The 20,955-nt window shown below is 37.5% G+C and overlaps 1 protein-coding gene across 6 annotated transcripts in view; it reads right to left on the reverse strand.

Moving 5' to 3' along the window:
• CCDC85A (coiled-coil domain containing 85A) overlaps positions 1-20,955 on the reverse strand; it is a 196,731-nt gene that overhangs the window by 11,951 nt on the left and 163,825 nt on the right. For 2 of the 6 annotated variants that reach the window (XM_054473837.2, XM_054473838.2), the window contains exon 4: positions 1,741-1,875. The exons of the other annotated variants lie outside the window; for them this stretch is intronic. In XM_054473837.2, coding sequence (XP_054329812.1) covers positions 1,741-1,875 — 135 coding nt within the window. The remainder of the gene's footprint in view (positions 1-1,740; positions 1,876-20,955) is intronic. 6 annotated transcript variants of the gene reach the window in all.

Here is a 20,955-nt window from a genome sequence, read left to right on the forward strand (position 1 = left end):
CAACAAGGAGAGGAAGCAGTAGAATATGGCATGTACGTGGCTTCCTCAGCTTCTGTCCTCCATTGCTACTAAAACTAAAATGTACAGCAGGTGATGAAACAGGATTGTCAATTAGAACAGCCCCAATCCCCTGTGGGGAAGGAAATTATAAAATTTGTTTTCCTGTATTTGTAACCCAGATCAAATCAGAAATAATAATGCCTAATACATCTAATGGAAGGGAAATTATCTAAAGTTTAAAGATGGTTAAGGGACACGCCCTTCACCTACCCTCATATTTTGGACATCTTCTTCCTCTGTACTTTGGATCCTTTGGAATAAAATGGTTCCAAAACTAAGGAGTTATAAAAGGAAGCTCCTCTTTCCTGAGTAACCCTGGTCCTCTACTCTTCTCTTTTCCTCCTGGTACCACTCTTATGAATGCTTTTCAAAAGATTTCTCAGGTTATACAGAATTCGCTTCAAACCTCTTGTTTAGGATCCACCATTGCAGTGCCATATTTCCTCTGACTTAGAAGTCATATTTCCTCTAATTTAGAAGGCAATAAACCTTCCCACTCTGAGCTACTTCCTTCCTGTTTTTACTTTCAAATCCTTTTCTGCCCAGCCTTTCTGCTTCAAAGGTTCTCTTTCCAGACCTGGTAAAAAGATAAGCGTATCAATAATACCATCCTTTTCCTTGGGCATGGGCCTCTATCGTTCAGGGCATTTTGGTTTAAGAGAACTTCTAAAAATCAATGTAAACAACATCCTTAAACCAAATCATCTGAGCCATTTTCCATTGTTTAAATGTAAACAAAGTCCTGTTCTGGCCATATCTATTCAAAAACACACATTTTTTTATGAAAGTAGTTTCCTTAAAAAAATGGGGTGGGGGCTACAATAGTATTTTGCCTAGAGTATACAGTGGGGGGAAATTCATCATTTAGGGATGAAAGTTATACTTCAAACTAGCTTTGGGAGCCATGGACTACAAATCAACCAGAAAGATCAAGGCTTATATTTTATTTTGTTTTTGTGAAGCCACAAAGGTAACCAAGTGCCTGGTGAAGTTTACTTCCAACAGATGTTAAATAATTTTCTAGACTGCAATAACAGAATGAAGCACTTCATTCTATTATATCTCATTTAGTACTATAAAATAAAAGGTTAGTTTTCTATGCACTTAGCAGAATCAGACCAATATTTGGAGAATTATGAGGGTTCAGTTTACAGATACTCTCAGTCGACTAATACATTTTCACTGAACTATTTAAAAAAATATGCTACTGAGCCAAACAGGGAATTTAAAAAGAGAAAAATCTTACTAAAACTGGAAATGTGATTTCCAGATTGAGTGGCTTGTTTTCAAGCTACACATGATCTCACAGTGCATGCATCACCTCTCAGTCAGTAGACAATTTTAAAGGGCAAAGGAGTACTTTTCTGAGCTTGTCTAGAGACATGATTTTCAAGACCACTGACCTAAACTCCTTTTATCATGAAACGTCCAGGGTACCTTTGTTCTTCTCTCCTGCATGGGGTTGCTCAACTTTCACCCCCAGACGTGGGGGAAAAAACAAGAAAACTGTTTAGGAGGTGAAAAATTCTACTCCCATCCTCCCTCCCCAGACTTAAACATCCAACTTTCTTTCATGTGTATGAACTTGTTTTCTACCCCCCAGTATAACTTTTTCTCTAGCAACAGAAGTCATCTGGTTATGCACAAGCAAATGCATCCAGCTGACTCATCTTCACTCACCGGGAGAGTGGGCAGGCATCGTCCTATTCCTCGGCACCCTTGCCACCACTGCAAGACCCGCCGGGCTCTGGGCCCCCAGCCTTTCTCCATATTTGAGCTGTTTCTAGTTGGAGGTTGCCTTCTATTCTGGCTGGCCTTATATTTGGAACAATATGGTACAATCACTCAGAAAAATACTGTTTCCCAAGTCTCAAGAAAGCAGATAGAACATGAAGCTTAATGAGATGAACCACAATGACCACAATGGCAAGCTGTAACATGCACCTGTAGCTAGGGAAAAAATAAAAATAAAAACAATCTGAAGTCCTATATATTAGACCTAATCCTGATTTAAGTTTCTGGTAAACATATAACTACATTATCAGCTCTACCAAAAAGTAGATGATAAAGTCAAAATTACAGAAAAAAACTTGAAGGTACTTAAACAACTTTATTTTATGGGTTTTACCAGCATAAAATAATAATATGTTTTACCTGGATATTATACAGAAATAAACTACATAACTTCAGAACTTAACAAAAGTTACTTGAAATACAATTGGGAGCACTATGTCCTTTTGTTAAGAAGTGAAATTCGGGTATACATATTCAATAATACTCAGAAAATTGAAACTGCATCAAATTTTTAACAACATTTCTGCACATTGAAGAGTATGTAGTGAGCTAAGAGGTCATCACTGCATTAAAATAAATATTTTACATAGAAAAATCTACATAATCATCAAACTTTCTATTAATAAGTTAACTAAATTTTTTTGTATTTATTAGAACTAGAGGCATCACATAATTGAAATGAAAAGAAAAAACTCTTTAATTTTAGCTTTTTCCATCACCAAACTGTATACTCCTATAAAATGATCAGAAACAAAATGAACTTATTAGAACATGATTTCCTCTCCTGCCAACTTTCACTAAGACCTATAACTAAGAATATTATGTCCCAAGGAATAAGAAAATAATTTTAATAATTTAATAATTTTAATTATGGAAAATCCACAAAATGGTCCCAAAATTCTAGTGTCTAAATGTTGAGGTTGACTTTAGAAGACTGAAAATAAGAACATAAAATTTTAATTCTCATCAATTCATTTTTTTTTTTTAAATTAGTGCTCTATATCTGAATAGTACTGGTCCAATTTTCACTCTTCTCTAGCTTCTGGAGGTTGAAAAAAGAAAATGCACCATGGTCTTAAGTGAAGGGAGAAAGAGAAGAAATAATGACCAGTAGTTGGTACTCACAAAACTCTTTTCTGAACCTATTAAATTGGCACCAGTTACCTATAAAAATAAGTCACACATACTCTATTTCTCACATATAACAGAGGCAATTATATATTTGCACTTGGGTCATAATGATAATTCCATCATAGCAACATTAATTTGAACACTGCTCTTTTGATAATTATTCCATGTGTAGTATCTAATTTGTTTCCATCATCAAAAGAATTATCTCCAAAAATTTATAATATGGTTCACAGCTTAATACTCACCTCTCACCCCAATCTACATACTTCTATTTCTGAGATGATCATTAATGAGTAATGCAAATTTTATAGTTATTTTTACAAATAAAGAGATCTAGTATCTGAATTTGATTATTTCCATAACATGCACCTCTCAGATCTTATCCTTTTTGGATTTAACAACTGAGTAAAACATATAGTAATTCTACTTTCATTCTTTCTTAATGTGTAGCAAGGCTAAATCCCAATGCCAAATCCCAGTGCCTCTCCATTATAACAAAGCTTATCATCATACCCATGAAATCTAAGGTAGGGTCTATGCCCACTTAGAAGCCAGCTGGCATGAGCACCATTTAGCTACTATGTCGAGAATTCACAATAATTTCCAACTTTCAGAAAGTAGATACTACATAAAACAATAGCTATACTTTAAGTATTATAAAATGTTCCTTTAAAATACATTAAATATGTATTTTATAGTATTATTAATCTCATAAGGGGGACAATAAATAGGGGCCAGATCTTTGTGGAAGAATAAACTGATGATATAACCATTTTAAAGGAAAAAGCACTCTTTTAGAACCAGGATTAATTAACCGTTCTTCCCATGTTGGCCTATATATTTTTTTAATCTAGGTACATAGAAAAATGTGTTCTGGGCCAGCCATCATCTTTGACTTTCAAATAAACTACATCAAAATGGTATTTATACACTAATGAAGACTTAGTGTTTCACAGGGCCTACAATTGCCAAATATAGTGTTTTCTGAAGACAGTTTCATAAAACATAAGAAGCCTTCAGTAATTCAGTCGTTAAACTTGTTTCTGGCAACTTGGGGGCTCAAAATGGCAAACTCAGATTCTGGTCACTATTTGGGAGAACAATTCCAAACAGTCTTAAGATCATCACTTCCTATTTTCTGAGGAATTCTGTTTTGCTTAGTTTTGTTTTCTGTAGTTTTCTAAAATTCCAAGTTTGTGAAAAAGAATTCCTGAATGACCCTAACACTCCCATTGTGTGGGAAGTAAATTATAGATTACTTATTCTGTGGTAAGTACTCATAGAAATCATAAAAGAATATGAAGAAGTATGAATCACTGAGCCTCTTTAAGTTTCACTATAACTGTACTATAGTCAATAGTTTTTATTCCTTGAAAACTCTGGAAACTTCTATAGAGGTAGTAGTGTAGGGTTTTTCAGAAAATGAAGTATTTCCAAAATTTGTGAGGAGGAAGGAAAAGTGAAAATCAAGTACTGAAAGGAAGAAAAAGGGGGAAATCCAAACTGTACTTCTCACTCACCAGGCATCTCAGCAAACTTCAGACACACATAAAGGTTCCTCTTGAGCGATGAATAGAAAAAGTCCCCAAGAACTATTTGTTGGAAACCTCAGTAATAAAGAAAGTATAAAGTGACCTATGTTTTAAGCTAAGAAGAAGAATAAGTCAGCCTGACTTGAAGACTTTTACCTTCCTGACTTTGAAAGGCATAAAGATGGGCAAATGAATTCACCTATGGGCATTTGCACGGGTTTAGCATGAGTCATAGTCTTTAGTCCTCAGGACTTTCGGGGTCAGATTCTGGTAAGTTCTTCAGACTTCAATAGGGTATAAAATTCTCTGTACTTAAACATGAAATCAACATGAAGTTTTCAACAACTACATTTGCAACATTTTCTCTTCAAACTATGACCATTCTAATAATAAATAGTTCTCATCTATTTATTTAAAGATGTACAAGATTCTCTAAGACATTATAGTTTATCTTTCCCTTATTGCTCACAATGAGCTATATACGTAAATGAAGGAAACAAAAACCAATTTTGCAAAAAAATAGACCATTTAACATTTTTACACTGTCGTGTTTCTTTTCTCAAATTTGCGTGAATTAAGTGTTACTGTTCCTCATAGAAATAATGAAAAACACTAAGAAATGTCCAATATTATATGTTATCTAAAATACATGAATCACAAAATGATGATCACTCAGAATTTGATGTGTGATCTCTGCAATAGGGAAAATTACCTAAAAAATAAAGCTCCTAGAAAAATCCTTTACAATGTTTTAATTAGTAATGAAGCCAAGGACATTTTTTAATTTAATGAAAATTCTTCCTTAAAAAAGTTTTGTTTGCACGCCAGAAAGATGGAAAACAAATATACTGGGTTTCTTATTGAATATACACATATACATATATGTACATATGTATGTGTATATATAAAAATATATATGCACTATATAAATATTTCCAATTGACTAAAACTCACATTCAATAGAGTAATACTGTAGTGATACATAAAATAGTTTCTCACTTTGATATAAATCAGATGTAATGCACTTATAACAAATTTGAGAGCCCAGCCCTCTCATTCACTATAGAAGGCCAACTATGGAAGCCTGAAGATTGATCAGCTAAAGTGGTTTCCTGTTACTTAAAGATGCTTAATTTTTTTATAACTCCTGAACTTGGTTAAACTATCATACAGTGCTTAATACCTCATCAGAGTGTATGCCTAGTTTAAGGGGGAAGATAAATTCAGTATTCCCTTATTACAGGGCAAGGTAGATACTTTGCTTAATCTCATCAGGGAAATAATATTTTGTTCAGTTTGGCCAATCTTCATTCTGACATATTGTAAAACTGTCCTAGCAAATAAATAGAAGCTCTGATTAGAAGAGACTTCAAAGGTCACCTTGGCAAACCCTTTCCAAGAGATTCTTGTGCATAGGCTTAGAAATGCTAAGACCCTCCTGCCTTACTCTAATAATATTTAGTTGGTTATATCCAAAGAAAAAGTGCATTTTTCATTTAAATTAACTAAAGAATCTATTCAATACTGATTTAAAATAATAAGTAATTTCCTGGTTGTATAGTCATTCATTTATTCACTTAACAAACATTAACTTAGTAACTATCAGAGGTGATATTGCATGCAATGCCATATAGATATCTATTTCAACAAATTTTTGTTGAAAGAGAAACACAGTGAGTTCAAATCACAGACTCCAGGGTCGCAGTGCCGGAGTCTAAATTCTTGATCTGACACTTATGAGCTGCATGACTTTGGACAAGCTATATGACCTTTCTGTGCCTTAGTTTCCTCGTCTATACAGTGTAAATAATAATGGTAAAATGGTACGGTCACTCTATGGGTTTGGAAACTTACATGGAAAGAGCTTTTAAAACAGTGTCTGGCCCACATAAGTGCTCTATAAGCATTTGCTGTCCTTATCATGAATGTTTTTGCTTTGCTTGTCAACATATTTTATAACTTGTCAATTTTTGTCCGCATGTTTATTATTGAGAGTGTCAGTTCTCAATGGGGGCGGGGGTGATCTGGCCCCCAAGAGAAAACATTTGGCAAAAATGCCTGCAGACATTTTTACTTGTCAAAACTATGCAGTTTCTACTGGCATTTAGTGGGTAGAGGCCAAGGATGTTGCCAAATATCTTAAAATGCACAGGACAGACCCCTCACAAAGAAAGGACTATCTAGCCCAAAATGTCGCTATAGCTGAAGTTGAGAAACCCGATTTAGAGAAAGAGAACTATGTTGGGAAACTGCAAAGCAAAATCTCTGGTGACAGCTCTATAGCAGATTTTGCATATGAGGACATGTTGCCCACAGGATTTGGAGCTTGAAAGGATTTAGAAGGAAACTCCTTAAGCTTCAGCCCTCAAGTGGTCTAAGTATAAAGGCGGCCACATTTCCACCCCCAAATAAGAAATTATTCTAACAAAAGAAACAGAATTGAAAATACCCATATCATCCTACTGTAACAACACTAGCAGAAAGAGAATACGCTGTGGGCAGGCACAGGGCAGTGGTCCAAAGGAAAGAGTTCCTGAGATAGAGACATATAGTATGCCACAGTACCTAGAAAATCGTGACACCAATCCCAGATAGAGAATACAACTGGCAGAAGGGGCTCTGTGGAAATTATGGAAGATCATAAAGCTTCCTTAACAATTTGCTGGACAAAGATTCTGCACTTAACTTGAAGCAGTCACATTAGGAAAGAATAAAATTGCCAGCAAATAGAAGTGGGGGCCCTGACACATGAAACATCTCAGTGCCAATGAGAGCATTATAAGATAATTGCAAAAGATTAAATAGATAAAAAGATAAAAGGGAGATTAAATCATAAAAGATAAAAGAAATAAGAAGGAGAAATCTGGACCAGGAGGCGACTACTCTCTCCGTCACATGTGGTGAAGGATTGTAGCCTATGTACAGACTCCTCGGCGGGCAGAGGACTCCTTGAGGGTGTGTTTTTGACATAACAGCTCACAATCACTAAGCTCCTACCACGTTAGGACTACCCTAAGTGCTGTCCATTAAAAGATTAATAAAACTGGCTAATCTGAGTTCCTAAAATGCTGGGTGAATATCCAAAATATAGAAATAACTCAAACATCTCAATAGCAAGGAAACAGCCCAATTGAAAAATGAGCAAACGACCTGAATAGACATTTCTTAAAAAGAAGACGTACAAATAGCAAAGGGATATATGCAAAAATGCTAAACAGTTCTAATCAAGAGCAAAATGCAAATTAAAACCACAATGAGGTATCACCTCATGCCTTTTAAAATGACTATTATCAAAAAGACAAAAGATGTGTTGGCAAGAATATGGAGAGGGGAACCCTTGCACACTGCTGGTAGGAATGTAAATAAGTATAGCTATTATGGAAAACAGTATGAAGGTTCTTCAAAAAATTACAAGTAGGACTACCATATGATTCAGCAATCCCACTACTTGGTATACATTAAAATTAAACAAAATCAGTATGTCAAAGAGATATCTGCACTCCCATGTTAAGTGCAGCATTAGTCATAATAGCCAAGATATGGAAACAACCTAAGTGTCCATGAATGGATGAATAAAGAAAATGTGCTATCTATATATATAACAGAATACTATTCAGCCTTAAAAACGAAGGAAATCCTGTCACTTGTGACAACATAGATGAACCTGGAGGACATTACGCTAAATGAAATAAGTCAGGCACAGAAAGATAAATGCTGCATGATCATACTCATATATGAAATCTTAAAGAAAGTTTATTTCTACTTAGAGAGGAGAAAGGTGGTTACCAGGAGGTGGGGGGATTGGGAAGGAGAAGGAAATGTCTGTCAAAGGATACAAAATTTCAGTTAGACAAGAGGAATAATTTCAAGTGCTGTACTGTACAGCATGGTGACTATAGTTAATAATTTATTGCACTCTTGAAAAATACTAAGAAAGTGGATGCAAAGTGTTCTCACCCAAAAATGATAATTATGTGAAGTGATGTATACGTTAATTAGCTGTATTAAGTCATTCCACAATGTATATATACTTTAAAACATCATGTTGTACACAGTAAAGACATAATTTTATCTATCGATGTAAAAAAAGTTTTTTTAAAGATACTAACTGTGGGTCTGGTAATGTTTTCAGTAATTTATACCCCAGAGTAATTTTTCCTTCTTTGGGTCCCAGAAGTCTCCTTCTAGTCTATGCACTCATTCTTTAGCTCCTGGGTTGCAGAGAGATCCAGATGATCCTAGGGAGGGTAAGATTGGTTGGAATAGCTCAGCAGCCTTCAAAGGAACTGAATTAGAAGCATGTTAATATGAATAACTGATACAGATGAACTGCTACACACCAGATTAACATCAGCTCTGTGCTCATTTGACCTTCTCCAATCCAGGCACATAACTGTGGCTGCAACCATTACATAAAATGTGTATCTATCCTAATAAACAAATGAAAGTAATATTAATTCACACACCCCTCATTTATTATGCCAAATAATGGCTGAGATTGACGCCTGTGTGAGTCACAGTGGATGCAGTAAGCAGCTTCAATTCAGAGAACCAAAAATCTTAGGCTGCTGACATGTTCAGGAAAATAAAATTAGTTCTATCTTCTTGTAGCAGAAGGATGTGCACACAGGCTATGAGGCCCAGAGCAGCAAAAGCTGAGTCCAACATGACATGCAGGAGTCGCATGGGAAATCTCCCATGCCGTAAGAAGGATTTGAAATTTATTCTATGTGGAGACACAGATGTAACAGAAACTGATTAGTGGTGGACAGATTGATCTGGTAACAGTGTGGAGAATGATTTGGGTGAGGCCAGACTGCCTGGGATGAAGTTCCAATTAGGAGATCAACAAAGAATTTGAAGGGAAAAAAGTATTACTTATTGCCTACACCAGAAAATAGCAGAAGAAATTAAAAGGACAATATTGATGGATTACAGGGCAAGACCCTATGAACTTTAATGTCTATTTGAATGTAGGCAGCGAGGTTGAAGGAGTTATCCAGGATGACTATCAACTTTCTGGTTAGGTACTAGCTAAATGGTCATGCTATTAACCAGGATAGAAAATACTGGGGGAAGTAATAGATCTAACTCTTTCATCAGATTTTTAAAATCAAGATCAAAGAAGTGATGAATAATGCAAAACCCTCAAGCATTCTTTGTCACAAATACCCTCCAAAAGGTTTTCTTCTGACATGTGAAATAAGAGAGTTTGCAAAACATTTAAATTTAAAATGATTTTAACTTCATGCAGTGCTCACTGTATCACTGATGAAAATATCTCTGCAAACAATAAAATGTTATTGGAAGGAAAAGAAAGTAATTTTGAAATACCTGTTCCTCCAGGTGAAACTTACAGATACAGAAATATAGTTCCCAGAAAAAATAAAACGAAATAAAAGTAATTACAGAAGGTTAGCAGGATGCCTTTTTACAAAAATTACAAAGGGCAAACCCCAGGAAGAAAAGAATTAATATCTTTTGAAAGGGCTAAGACAGCAAACACCTAGTGTCCCTGTAGCCAGAGTGACAGCACATAAAGAATAACAATGAAGGCCTGGTTGAAAAAAAGAAAAAGAGGCTGTTAAACAATGCCTAGGAAACACAGGCAACTGCTTCTAGGCAATGAGTCTACGTGCTTAATACTTGACTTTTATTAACTATAGAACTCCCAGTGAGAAACATTGAAATTCCCACAGAAAAAGACTGATACTTCTAAATTGCTTTTCAATTAGGCTGGTATTAAATAGTAAAAGGTTATGGCATTGTTGCTGAGAACATATCTGAATACTTTCAGGTTTTGGGCTTATTTTTTAAAAGGGAGAAAAGGAAAGCACAAGTAGGACAGAGAGTGTAAGGGCATGGAACTGAATTGCCAGTACGGATGCAATGGCAAAGAAGTAATGCTAATTAACATTGCATCTGACTTGCAGACCAGAGCCAATTAATAATTGTGTTAAACACTTCAGCATGCTATCAGGGCCCAGTGGAACACATGCACAGAACTAGAGCCCCAGGAACTAAACAGTAACTTAAAATAAATATTTGCTGAATTGACTAAGAAATATTCCACTGTGAGGTAGTGTTTGCTGCCCTAGCTTTGGCAAAAAGAAGGATCTTAAGTTCTTCGATGAATCTTCTAGTATATGAAGCTCCCATGCAAAATGGGAAAGTCAAGACAAGAGAGAGGTCAATAGAGAAGCAAGAAGAGTCAGCTTCTCGTATGTATCCTTACAGCTACCTCTCTAGGATACATACAATAATACAAACAAACACAGCTACCAATTAGGCTGTAGGTCCACCCATGCCACCTGCTGAAAGATCTATCATGGAGCGTTAGCAATGATCTTATGCTTAAATGTTTACAAAAACGAGAGTAGCCAAAATGAATCCAGAATCCAGGCAGTGTAGCCTTTGCATAATTGGTAGTTGTAAAATCTCTGGCAGGGAAAAATGAAATCCACCATCAGCGAGATCATCATCAAAGCACAAAAGGAAGCATCATGGAAGCATGAGCTCTTATTGTCACACACAGCTCTTACTGGAAGGGAAGAAAATAAAGAGATTTTAAAAATATGTTTATCTGTGCCCTACCTTCTTATAAAAAAAAACACGACGGAAAACAAGATTTTTTTATTCAAACTATATATACACTCATTTAACTGAATCATATTCAAAAGGATAAATCTAGGGCACAGAGAGTTAAAACAAAATATAAACCATCTTTGCAGAGTCAGTCCTTTGAAGTAAGTCCCAAAATCATCCATACCTCTGGGAGACTAAAAAAGCTAAACGGGGCCGGGAGCAATGGCTCACACCTGTAATCCCAGCACTTTGGGAGGCCAAGGGGACAGATCACCTGAGGTCAGGAGTTCGAGACCAGCCTGGCCAACATGGCAAAACCCAGTCTCCCCTAAAGAAATACAAAAATTAGCCGGGTGTGGTGGCACATGCCTGTAATCCCAGCTACTCAGGAGGCTGAGGAAGGAGAATCACTTGAACCCAGGTTGCAGAGGTTGCAATTAGCTGAGATGACACCACTGCACTCCAGCCTGGGTGAAAGAGCGAGACTTCACTGGGCGACAGAGCGAGACTTCATCTTAAAAAGAAAAAAGAAAAAAAGAAAAAAAAAAAGCTAATTGGGTCTCTCTTTGCAGTCCACACTTGGCTCCTCTCTCCTCTATCTTTAAATCTTGGGGTGTCCAGGATACAGTCCACAAAGCTCTTTTTTTTTCCCTCAACATTCATTGACAAGAAGTTCCCATTCAGTCCCATAGTTAAAATATATATATATTTCATTCTTCCCAATTTTTTATCTCCAGCTCTGATATCTCACCTGAGTTTAACATGTACAATCCAACTCTATGTGACATCTCCTTGTTGATGTCCAACACCTCAAATTGACTATGTCCAAAATAGAACTTGATTCCCCTGTACCTCCTAACCTGTTCCTCACTGTCTTGCCTATCTCAGTAAACAGCACCACCAATCATATGATTGCTGAGATCAAAATCCAAGGAGTCATCCTCAATTCTTCCCAGGGTTGACACTCTGTCCCATCCCTGGGCTGCCATTCACTGCATAGTCACTGTGAATAGTTCCTTCTGGGGCTGTCAGTGCCCAACCTATGAAGCCATATGCAGTCCCTTTCCTTTACAGTCCACATCCCATCTATCATTAAGCACTCTTAGCTCTACTTGAAAACACGCTGTGAGTCTAACCTCTCCTCACCATCTCCACCCTACCACTTAGTTCAAGCCACTGTCAGCTCTCTTAGACTACCAAGCTAGCTCCCTAATGAGTGTACCAATGTCCCCTCTCCCTGTCTCTACCTTCTTCAGTCTCATGTTTACCCAACATGGAGAGTGATCCTTCAAAAATGTGAATTGATGATATCACATCCCTGCCCAAATCCTCCAATAGCCTTCCATCAACTCATATCCAAATCCACATGCTTGAGCTTGGTCAACAGAGCACACAGGGTCTTCCTCTTTCTCCAACTTTATCTCCTTTTATTCTCCATTTTACCCACTCTGTTCCAGCCACATTGGCCTTGTTCCTCTTTCTGAAACATCCTTGCTGTTCCCACTTCCAGGAATACTCTTTTCCATGCCATACTTCCTTTATTCAAGTCTCCTCAGATGAGAGGTCTTTTCTAAATATTCTCCTACTCTAGTCACTCTCTTATTCTATGCCCTGCTTTTATTTTCTTCATAGTGATTACCTCTTTTGGGTAATGTATTACATATTTATGGTTTTAAAAATAATAATCTAGCTACTAAAATGTAAGCTGCATGAGACAGAGGCCTTAACTCTCTTATTCAAGACTGTATTCTCAAACAGTATCTGTACATAAGAGATGCTCAAAAAAGATTCAAGGGGTAAAAGATTAAACGAATGGCCAATGCAAGCCATTAGCCTTCCATGACCTACAGAAATTCTACTCCCTATTTTTTTTTTTTTTTTTTTTTTTTGAGACGGAGTCTTGCTCTGTCAACCAGACTGGAGTGCAGTGGCGCAATCTCGGCTCACTGCAAGCTCCGCCTCCTGGGTTTGCACCATTCTCCTGCCTCAGCCTCCTGAGTAGCTGGGACTACAGGCACCCGCCACCACGCTCAGCTAAGGTTTTTCGATTTTTAGTAGAGATGGGGTTTCACCATGTTAGCCAGGATGGTCTCAATTTCCTGACCTTGTGATCCGCCCGCCTTGGCCTCCCAAAGTGCTGGGATTACAGGCATGAGCCACCATGCCTGGCCTCTACTCCCTATTTTTAAGGGATGTTTTGCTTGTGCTAAGAAAAGCAGTGGAAGCCCACTAATTATCTACCACTGAATAAATATTCCTGTACCAAACCAACAATAAATGTTAACCTTTCTCATTCCAAATAGTGAGGTCACTGCTTCTGTTTAGCCTATATGAGATTCTGGGGATAAAAGATAGCAGAGGCAACTGGAATAAAAAATAGTTTCATCTCATCTCTCCATACAAATCTTGACCACAACTATTGTCACAAACTAAGGCTTCTTGCTTAACACAGTTTATTTTTTATAAAGTCTCTGTGTGATAGGAAGAAAATGGCCAAAATTTTGAGGGCATTACCCAGGTAAAGGTAACCCTTAACACGTACAGCCAAAACTTTCTGAAAAGTTAACAGAAAAGTTCTGAAAAGTGACACTGTTAAGCTTTAGGAAAGGCAAAATTTTAAAACAAACTTAAAAATTAGAATTTTTGCAACAGTATTATCCTGAAAAACAATCTGGCTAACCAGTAGTAAGTTCCCCAAGGCTGGTTAGAGATGTCTTTAAAAAAAAAAATGAAAAGCATTTTTGCTAACTCAAGAGAGAAATAACCCAGAGACTAATGAGCTCCATAAACCACTCACTGCCTGACCCTCAGCAAGTCACTTGTCCTCAACGCTAAAATGGAGAGGCCTATCAATTAGCTTCACGTGGTAGCTGTGAAGGGAGACTAATAAGCCTGATTGCAAAGCATTCTGAAAACATTAAGTGCTACAGAGAGGCTTGAAAATTGCTAGGTTGACATCAGTCACTGACCAAGCATTGTAAATGCATTTGGTTAATCTTTTTTTAAAAAAGTTTATTTTATTTTTAATTGACCAATAGTAAATACATGTATTTATAGCATATAACGTGAACATCACACTGGCTAATCTTTTTAAGCTCTCTTCCACCATTTGGCTCTTCTGATGTCAATCAGTCCTGGTGACAAGGAAAAGAAAGTGGGGATTCTTCTCACTTTCCTCTAAGTCTTGCCCTGACCTACAGAAAACATGCTGAAGATGTGAACTAGCCTTTGTTCTCCTCTGTCCTTCCGAAAGCACCTTGCCGATTCCCAATGAACAGATGCTGCAGAAACAGCCAACCAAAACACCTTCACCTTCACCTTCACCTTTCCTTTACAAGAACACATACATAATGACTAAAACCCACATATATGACAAAGATCATGTGAAAGAAGAATATTAATATGCAGAACCTGAAAAATGCAGAATTCACTTACTTCCTACTTTTTTCTGCAAGTTTCTCCTTTTTTCAGGAAATGCCCTCACTTAAGAGAAAAGGGAGATTGATTTCTGACTCCTCCTTAGCCAGAAATGGTTTTCTTCATCCATCGATAAACATAGATTTAGCATTTCACTTGTCTGTGAAGGTGTATGTAGAAATTCACATTCTTTCCAAGCTGCTGCCTATGTGGTATCTATTTTAAAGATAAGCCTGTGCCATTTTAGTTTCTTAACAATCTCTCTGAGACGTGGAAGAGATCGCCAGGACACAAAAGTAATATAATCAATCACTCACTAAAGGGTACCTACAGTCACCATAGATACATGTTTCAAAAAAGTACAAATTTCCTATTCGAAGATATCACAACAATTGTCCCTTCTATATGGGAGGATCTTCCCTTTTCAAGTCAAATGCAAGCATCCTGGTCTCCAAAAAGTTCTCAGCCTAAAGCTAAGAGATTAATTAGAAAAAAATACCTTGCCTCTTGCTCAACTACCGCTGGTTAAATCACAGCACACTTCAAATCCCAGTACTGGTAACTCAGAGCAGGTTTTGGGATGACAAGACAAAGAATTTGAACTAATGCAAAAATAAGCAGCAAATACTAGGAAGAGCATTTGTATAAAGTCTTTATATACAAATGAAAACATACTCATGCCTGTAATCCCAGCACTTTGGGAGGCCGAGGCAGGTGGATCGTCTGAGGTCAGGAGTTCAAGACCAGCCTGGCCAACACAGTGAAACCCCATCTCTACTAAAAAAAAAAAAAAAAAAAAAAAAAAAAAAAAAAAAAAAAAATACAAAAAATTAGCCAGGCATGGTGGCAGAAGCCTGTAATCCCAGCTACATGGGAGGCTGAGGCAGAAGAATCGCTTGAACCTGGGAGGTGGAGGTTGCAGTGAGCCAAGATCGTGCCACTGTACTCCAACCTGGGTAACAAGAGTGAAACTCCATGTCAAAAAAAAAAGAAAGAAAAAAAGACAGTAATATAAGAGATAACCAAGAGTCATGGATGAATAAATTATTTTAGTGTAAAGCAGGGATCAGCAAACTACTACCAGAGTTAAATCCAGGCCACTGTTTATTTTGTAAATAAGTTTTGTTCTAATACAGCCACACCTGTTCATTTACATGTTCTCTGTGGTTGTTTTCTGCTCTTCTCACACTACAATGGCAGGATGTGAGTAGCTGAAGCAGACCATATGGTCCATAAATTTGAAAAGATTTACTACCTGGCTCTTTGCTAAAAAAGTTTGCCAACCCTGGTAAAGATAATAAAGACGTCACTGCAGATTGGAATAGTCTGGGACATTTCTGGAGAAGGAGGCAAGGTGCTTAAATGGAAGCTGTAAATGAGCCAGAAAATAAGTGATAAATAGACAAACGTCCTTTGCTAAGTGTTTATTGGAGGCTAGAAATTTCTTAAGAGTTCTAAAAGGATAAGACCTTCCCAACTGGATAAAACATTATTAGAGAAATGAACTCTCATAGTAAATATCAAAACAGATGGACTAGAAACTAAACCAGGTTTCTTGGCCCAGGTTTCCTGGGAGCTGTAGTATTCAGACCCCAATACTACAGCAGAGGTTTGTTTTGGCTGATGGTGGTGGAAGTAGTGGTGATAGTGTTATTTTCACAGGTATCTTGCTTTAAGAGATGCAAAAGTGTCACGTGACAAGTCTGAGCAAAATAGAAATACTAGACCAGAGGTAACAGAAAATCTGGACACAAACCTTGCCCTATCCATTAATAGGTGACATTCTCTCACCTGCAAAATAGAATAACCATGGGGGGCCAGGGTCAGAATGGGAATCATCATCAAGATGGATTCAATGCTGGGCCAGTATCCAGGACCCCAGCTGATACTCAGGATGTGGTTAGTGCTTGAGACAGAAACACAGCACCAGGTTGGAAATGATGACACACTGGGTCTCCATATTGTATTGTGCCCTGTCTGTAACCTGAGTCAGATCCAACTGTAAGGGTCACAGACGCTTGTAAATATCCATCCTGCTCTGGCATAAGCTCTGTTTCTCACACAAAGAAAGGTCCATTTCAGGCTGCAACCTCATCATTTAAGAGAAAAGAACGTAGCAAAAAAAAAAAAAAAAAAAAACAGAAATGGACACTATCCCTTCCATGATCTACAATGTCTCTTCTTGGGCCCTAAAGACAAGATACTGAACACACACTGAAAACCCAGTAGGACTCATGCCTTCAAAAAACATTAACACAAAAGATATATCTAAAATAAAAAGCATAGTTTAATAAGGCAATAAAAGTATTTAAAATCAATGTGATAAAAACACCGAATATTTTCAAATGGTTTAAAGACCAATTATTACCAATAAATTATGGCATCAACTGTAGCCACAAGAAATCAACCCAAAATACTTCTATCTAGAATTGAAAGATGTCTTATCACACTCTCATGACTGATTCTGATGAATTTTATTAATATTAAGATCCTGAGCATAGTGGGTATTTAAGTGAACATTTGAGGGGCAGCTGTCTCTACCTGCTCTCATGCCTATCTTGATCTCTTCTTCAAGTGACAACAGCTCAGTATGACTGGTTTCCCTAACCAAGAGAATCCTCTGCAATAAAATCAATGAATCAATGCCCAGAAGACTGCATGAGACACCTACCTTCTTCACAAGTGGCTATTTAGGGCTCAATCTTTTTTTTTTTTTTTTTTTTTGAGATGGAGTCTCGCTCTGCTGCCCAGGTTTGAGTGCAGTGGCGCGATCTCAGCTCACTGAAAGCTCCGCCTCCCGGGTTCACGCCATTCTCCTGCCTCAGCCTCCGGAATAGCTGGGACTACAGGCGCCGGCCACCACACCCGGCCTACTGTTTTGTTTTTTTTGTTTTTTTAGTAGAGATGGGGTTTCACCGTGTTAGCCAGGATGGTCTTGGTCTCCTGACCTTGTGATCTACAAGCCTCGGCCCCCCAAAGTGCTGGGATTACAGGCGTGAACCACCATGCCCGGGGCTCAATCTTAAAATGACCTCTCCAAAGTCCTTTTCTTTTTTTTTTTTTTCTTTTTTTTTTTTTGCTTGAGATGGAGTCTTGTTCTGTCGGCCAGGCTGGAGTGCAGTGGCACGATCTCAGCTCACTGCAACCTCCACATCCCAGTTTCAAGTGATTCTCCTACCTCAGTAGCTGAGATTACAGGTGTCTGCCACCATGCCTGGTTAATTTTTGTATTTTTAGTAGAGATGGGGTTTCACCATGTTGGCTAGGCTGGTCTTGAATCCCTGACCTTAGGTGATCCACCTGGCTCAGCCTCCCACATCCAAAGTCTTTTTCAATAGGCAAAGAACCTAGGCTGCCATCACCAACTTTCTGACCATTTAGAGAACTTACTAACAAAAGCATGTGAGTTTCACTGGTTAAAGAATCATGTATTAAAATGGGAGTGTGGTAGAAACAGGAGTAGAAAGTGAATGGGGCTTGTTCCAAACAAAAATTGCAAAATGCAAAGTTGATAAAGGCCCCTTTGTTTAAAACTCTTTGTCAGAAATATTTCATCTAAATTTTAACTGTAGCTTCTGTTAACTTCTGGCACTAAATACTTGCTAGGCACCCAAAAGCATAACGACCAATCATTCCCACACAATTTAGCTGTGATCAAATTTACTGGTTAGATTTATTTCTGAGTGTGCATTTTATCTTTTCCTCTTATGAGATTTCTGTAGTTATAGATATTAAATTTCATCACATATGAAAATGCTTAAATTAAAAAAATTATCCCCCTTTGACATTAAGACACACCTGCCTTGGTTGTCACAAACAATTGATAGAGCTTGGCTATTAAAAAGCCTCCCTTCTTAGAGCCAGCTTTTATATAAGTCCAGAATGGCTCCCATCTGGTCCTGTGTTTATTGGTTATTTGTTATCTGTCAAACATTAGAACTCCTGCCTTGCAAGTTGTTCTGCAGCAAGTGAGAGGCATTTTAGGTCATGAAAAGACAATACCCAATTCCTTTACTTGCTATACTACATTTAAGTCAGACTGACACTTCCTCTGTAACCTGCACATTTCTCAATCCATTCTTTCTCCTAATATAATTGCTAAGAACAATAGTTAAATTAATAAAACTAACAAAAAATGTAATCCAAGGGCTTTAAGTGAAGAGGTGAGCTGTCTTATTTTATTTTTCTCTTTTTTAAGAATAATAATTCAAAGGTTGCTTCTATACCACTACCCTAGGTAAGTTAGAAAAATCGTAAAGAGAAAAAAAAATTCTGAAAGAAGGCTTCATTATTTTGGGTCTCAATTAAGCATTTCTGAAATCACAAATACCTGAGGTGAGTAAATTTTTGTGAGATACTATGAAGTTTGAGGACAAAGAGTTCTCCCAAAGGTAAGAAATAGACTATAGACACATGTGAATTAAGGAGAATGGAGTGCTTTCAAAGGGAAAAAAATATTCTGAATAGACTGTCTCTTGACCAATAGTAAGTATTCCCTTCCCACCTCCATTTCCTGGCCTTAACACTAGACCCTGGGTAAGGAGCTACTTTTCCTATGGATTTGGAGCCTGGAATAGGGTAGAACCCAAGTAAGGGTGGGGGAATTTTCTCAGCCCAGGGAATATTGGAAAACTTGGGAGCTCCAATCCTAGGAGCCGTGGGAAATGGCCAGACTGTGGCAGCCAGTCAACAGCCAAAGTCAGGCTCAGGAAGGGTGAAGTGTGGAAACCCACAGGACTAGACTTAAGACAGTAGGTGAAGACTTGTACACCTGATGGGGGAACAGCTCCCAAAAGCAGACTCATAGGGGGCTGGGCCCATGGGGAACACTATTATCATTTCTGTGACCCCAATTTGGGCTGGTGTGGCCTGAGGAAACACAGTCTACTCAGTAACGCTATGTTTACAATTGTGGCTGGGCTGTTTTTCAAAAGACTCCATTGATTATGGATGTTAGAATACTTTGTAGAATTTTTAATTCTAAAATAAACCCTAAATCATCTTCTAGTAAGAATTACTTACCAAGCCATTGAAGGCCCCTAAGTAGTGAAACAATTAAGCTAACACCTATAATTTATTTAATATGCTCTTTCTTCATCCTGCTTCTCCAACATGCTTTAATTAGTGTCACGTGTTAACATGCTACCAGCTTAGACAGGCTCAGAGGCACTCAACCTAAAAGATCATGTACAGGAGCTTCTTCTAAACAGTAAAAGCTACACTCATTACGATCTCACTGTGTGCCTCCTACAATTCTTTCATTATGTCAACCAGAAAATCTAAAGAAAGGCCTCATCCACTTCTTGGTGGCTATTTCAGATGCTTTCGTCTACAGAATGAATCCAGTAAATCAGGTATCCTTTGAAAAAACATTTTCTTCCTCTCTATATTATTCTTTATGTGTATCACAAGCGCAGATGACTTTGATTTATATGCAGCTTCTCTTTCATCATTCTCCTCAGTGTAGCTTCACTGAAAAAACTAATGTGTGATACCTCATGTCTTTGTCATCTCTTTGTCATAACAATTTATTTTGGCTAGTCTCAGAACTGAATTTCTGAAAAGTATGCTACATTTTAAAATAAAGAATACCTACTATTGGGTATAAATTACATTTAGATAAAAGTTAATTGTTTAGCATTTTCTATGTTAGCATTCTCTTTTGTCATAATTATTTAAATTCCCTCTGTGAAATGTCATGCCTCCTTTTATTGTATGCAGTATGAGAAATGTCATGGCTTCTTTTATTATATGCAATATGAGACAATATGTGGTCCCTTTAAAATATGTTCAAATGTGATATTTTTAAAATTTTCACATTAGTTCATGAACTCACGTGAGAATATCCTAACTTCAGGTGATCTTTACCTGGGCTGGTGTGGCCTGAGGAAACACAGTCTACTCAGTAACACTATGTTTACAATTGTGGCTGGGCTGTATATACCACCCTTCACAAGGCATTTTCTTCTCAAATAATGCCTAATAAATAACATTGCATCTCCCCCAAATAATAAGATGGTTCCTAGTTTTGGGCTCTCTTTAAAATGTTGCATTGGATTTAAAGGACAGCTTAGTGATCTTCATCGGGTATCATAGAGAACATGGCAGTGCAAAGAGCTCTGCATTCACTGGGCGATGACCTGACATGGTGGCTGTACCAGCATTCCATCAGCACTTCCTGTGGGTTCCTCTCCACCAACTAGATACAACCAATTCAATCTTCACTGCTTCTCTCTATCTGTTCCTGAATAAAGAGCCCTTCATTCTGAGACTTGGTAGCTTTGCAAATGTATAAGGCATGAGCCCAAGCTTTTATTTACACCTGGTCTCAGAATGTTCAGGGCTGAAAGGAACCACACTTAGAAATGAAGGAAAGTTAGCTCTTTGGATCTAACCAGAGATAAATCCACAAGCCTTTATCACACTCATTTTATTT

This window comes from Pongo pygmaeus, chromosome 12 (genome assembly GCF_028885625.2).
Source record: "Pongo pygmaeus isolate AG05252 chromosome 12, NHGRI_mPonPyg2-v2.0_pri, whole genome shotgun sequence".
NCBI classification, from domain to species: domain Eukaryota; kingdom Metazoa; phylum Chordata; class Mammalia; order Primates; family Hominidae; genus Pongo; species Pongo pygmaeus.